At 45.9% G+C, this 1,617-nt stretch overlaps 1 protein-coding gene across 1 annotated transcript; it reads right to left on the bottom strand.

Moving 5' to 3' along the window:
- Positions 1–291: 291 nt before the first annotated feature.
- On the bottom strand, positions 292–1,230 carry LOC115645604 (olfactory receptor 51G2-like). The gene has a single exon (XM_030550504.1). The coding sequence runs from the start codon at positions 1,228–1,230 to the stop codon at positions 292–294; it is 939 nt and encodes a 312-aa protein (XP_030406364.1).
- Between the last annotated feature and the right edge of the window lie 387 nt (positions 1,231–1,617).

A 1,617-nucleotide genomic window follows, 5' to 3' on the forward strand; every position in this document is an offset into this window, starting at 1 on the left:
CACATTTATTCAGTCTTCTCCAAATTACAGGCTTTCTTACTCTCTGGCCCCATCCTCATCCCTTAATCAGGAACCCCCCACTGCCCTGCTTCTTGGGGTCAGGGTTGGGTTTCCCACCTGGAGAGGGGGTGGAGCCTTGGGTAAAGGGGAGTAGTAGAGGTAGGAATTTGGGGAGGAGATGGGGAAGAGGGAGAGGCCTCAGAGGAATAAGTTCCAGGAAGGAATAAGGGGCTGTTGACATTCCTTGTGTTTTCCCATATCTCCCATGGAGCCAGGTGATGAACTGACCCATCACTTGATGAATGCCTTGATTATCCTTGCACGAAGGTGTTTGCTTTTCACGCTGTACACAATTGGATTAATCAGGGGTGGTACCAGCATGTAGACATAGCCCAGGAGAATCTGAAGCAAAGGAGAAGAGCTCTTCCTAAATCTGTGTAACACTGAAAGGCCGATCATTGGTGTGTAGAAGAGCAGGACAGCGCAAATGTGGGACACACAGGTGTTCAGTGCTCTGACACGCTCCACATGAGATGCAATGCTCAGCACTGTTTTGAGGATCATCACATAAGATAGGAGGATGAGCAGTGAGTCCAACCCCACTGTGGAGACTATTATGAACAAGCCATAGATGCTGTTGACTGTGATGTCCGAACAAGCCATCTTCATGACCTCCTGGTGCAGGCAGTAGGAATGGGAGAGGACATTGGCTCGACAGTATTGGAACCGTTTCAGGAGAAAAGGGAGTGGGAATATTAGGACCACCGATCTTAGCATAAACATCAGTCCCATTTTAGCTATTCTAGATGGATTTAAGATGGAAGCATATCTCAGCGGGTCACGGATTGCGACAAAGCGGTCAAAGGCCATCAACAACAGCACGGAGGATTCAATGAATGAAAGCGAATGGATGAAGAACAGTTGGGCAAAACAGGCACTGAGGCTGATCTCCCTAGAGTTAAACAAAAATATGCCCAGTATCGTTGGTATGGTGGATATTGATAAGCCAAGGTCTGTCGTTGCCAACATGGAAAGGAAAATGTACATGGGCTCATGGAGGCTTGGATCTGTTTTTACAATGAACAGAACGACTGAATTTCCTGCTATTGAAATAACAAACACTAAGCAAAAGAGAACAGAGATCCAGAGATGAACGTCTTCCTGCCCAGGTATCCCGGTGAGAAGGAACACTGCAGAGTTGAAGCTGGTGTCATTGACAGCTGACATCATGTATAAACAGGTCCAAGGAGTTTGGAACTTTCCTCCCTGAAAGTAAAAAGAACAGGAGACTAGATGATAATTAATGAGACATCATTCTGCTCTCAGTGCAAGTCTAGAAACTCCCAGGAGCTCAAGGAAAATGAACAAAAACAATCTTGGATTTACATAACCGATAGGATGATAGACACTGCCAGACTGGATCAGAGCTACAGTCCATATAGCCCAGTAACCAGCTGCCAGTTCCAGATGCTTCAGAGGAAAGTGGAAGAAGCCCTGCAATGGGCATCTATGAGACAACCTGCTTCCAAGGAAAGTTTCCCCTGACACCCACTAGTTAGACATATTTTGTGCTGTAAATCAGGAATGTTTACAACCCTTCCAAGACTTTTTTAAAAA

Source organism: Gopherus evgoodei, chromosome 1 (genome assembly GCF_007399415.2).
Source record: "Gopherus evgoodei ecotype Sinaloan lineage chromosome 1, rGopEvg1_v1.p, whole genome shotgun sequence".
Classification (NCBI taxonomy): Eukaryota; Metazoa; Chordata; order Testudines; family Testudinidae; genus Gopherus; species Gopherus evgoodei.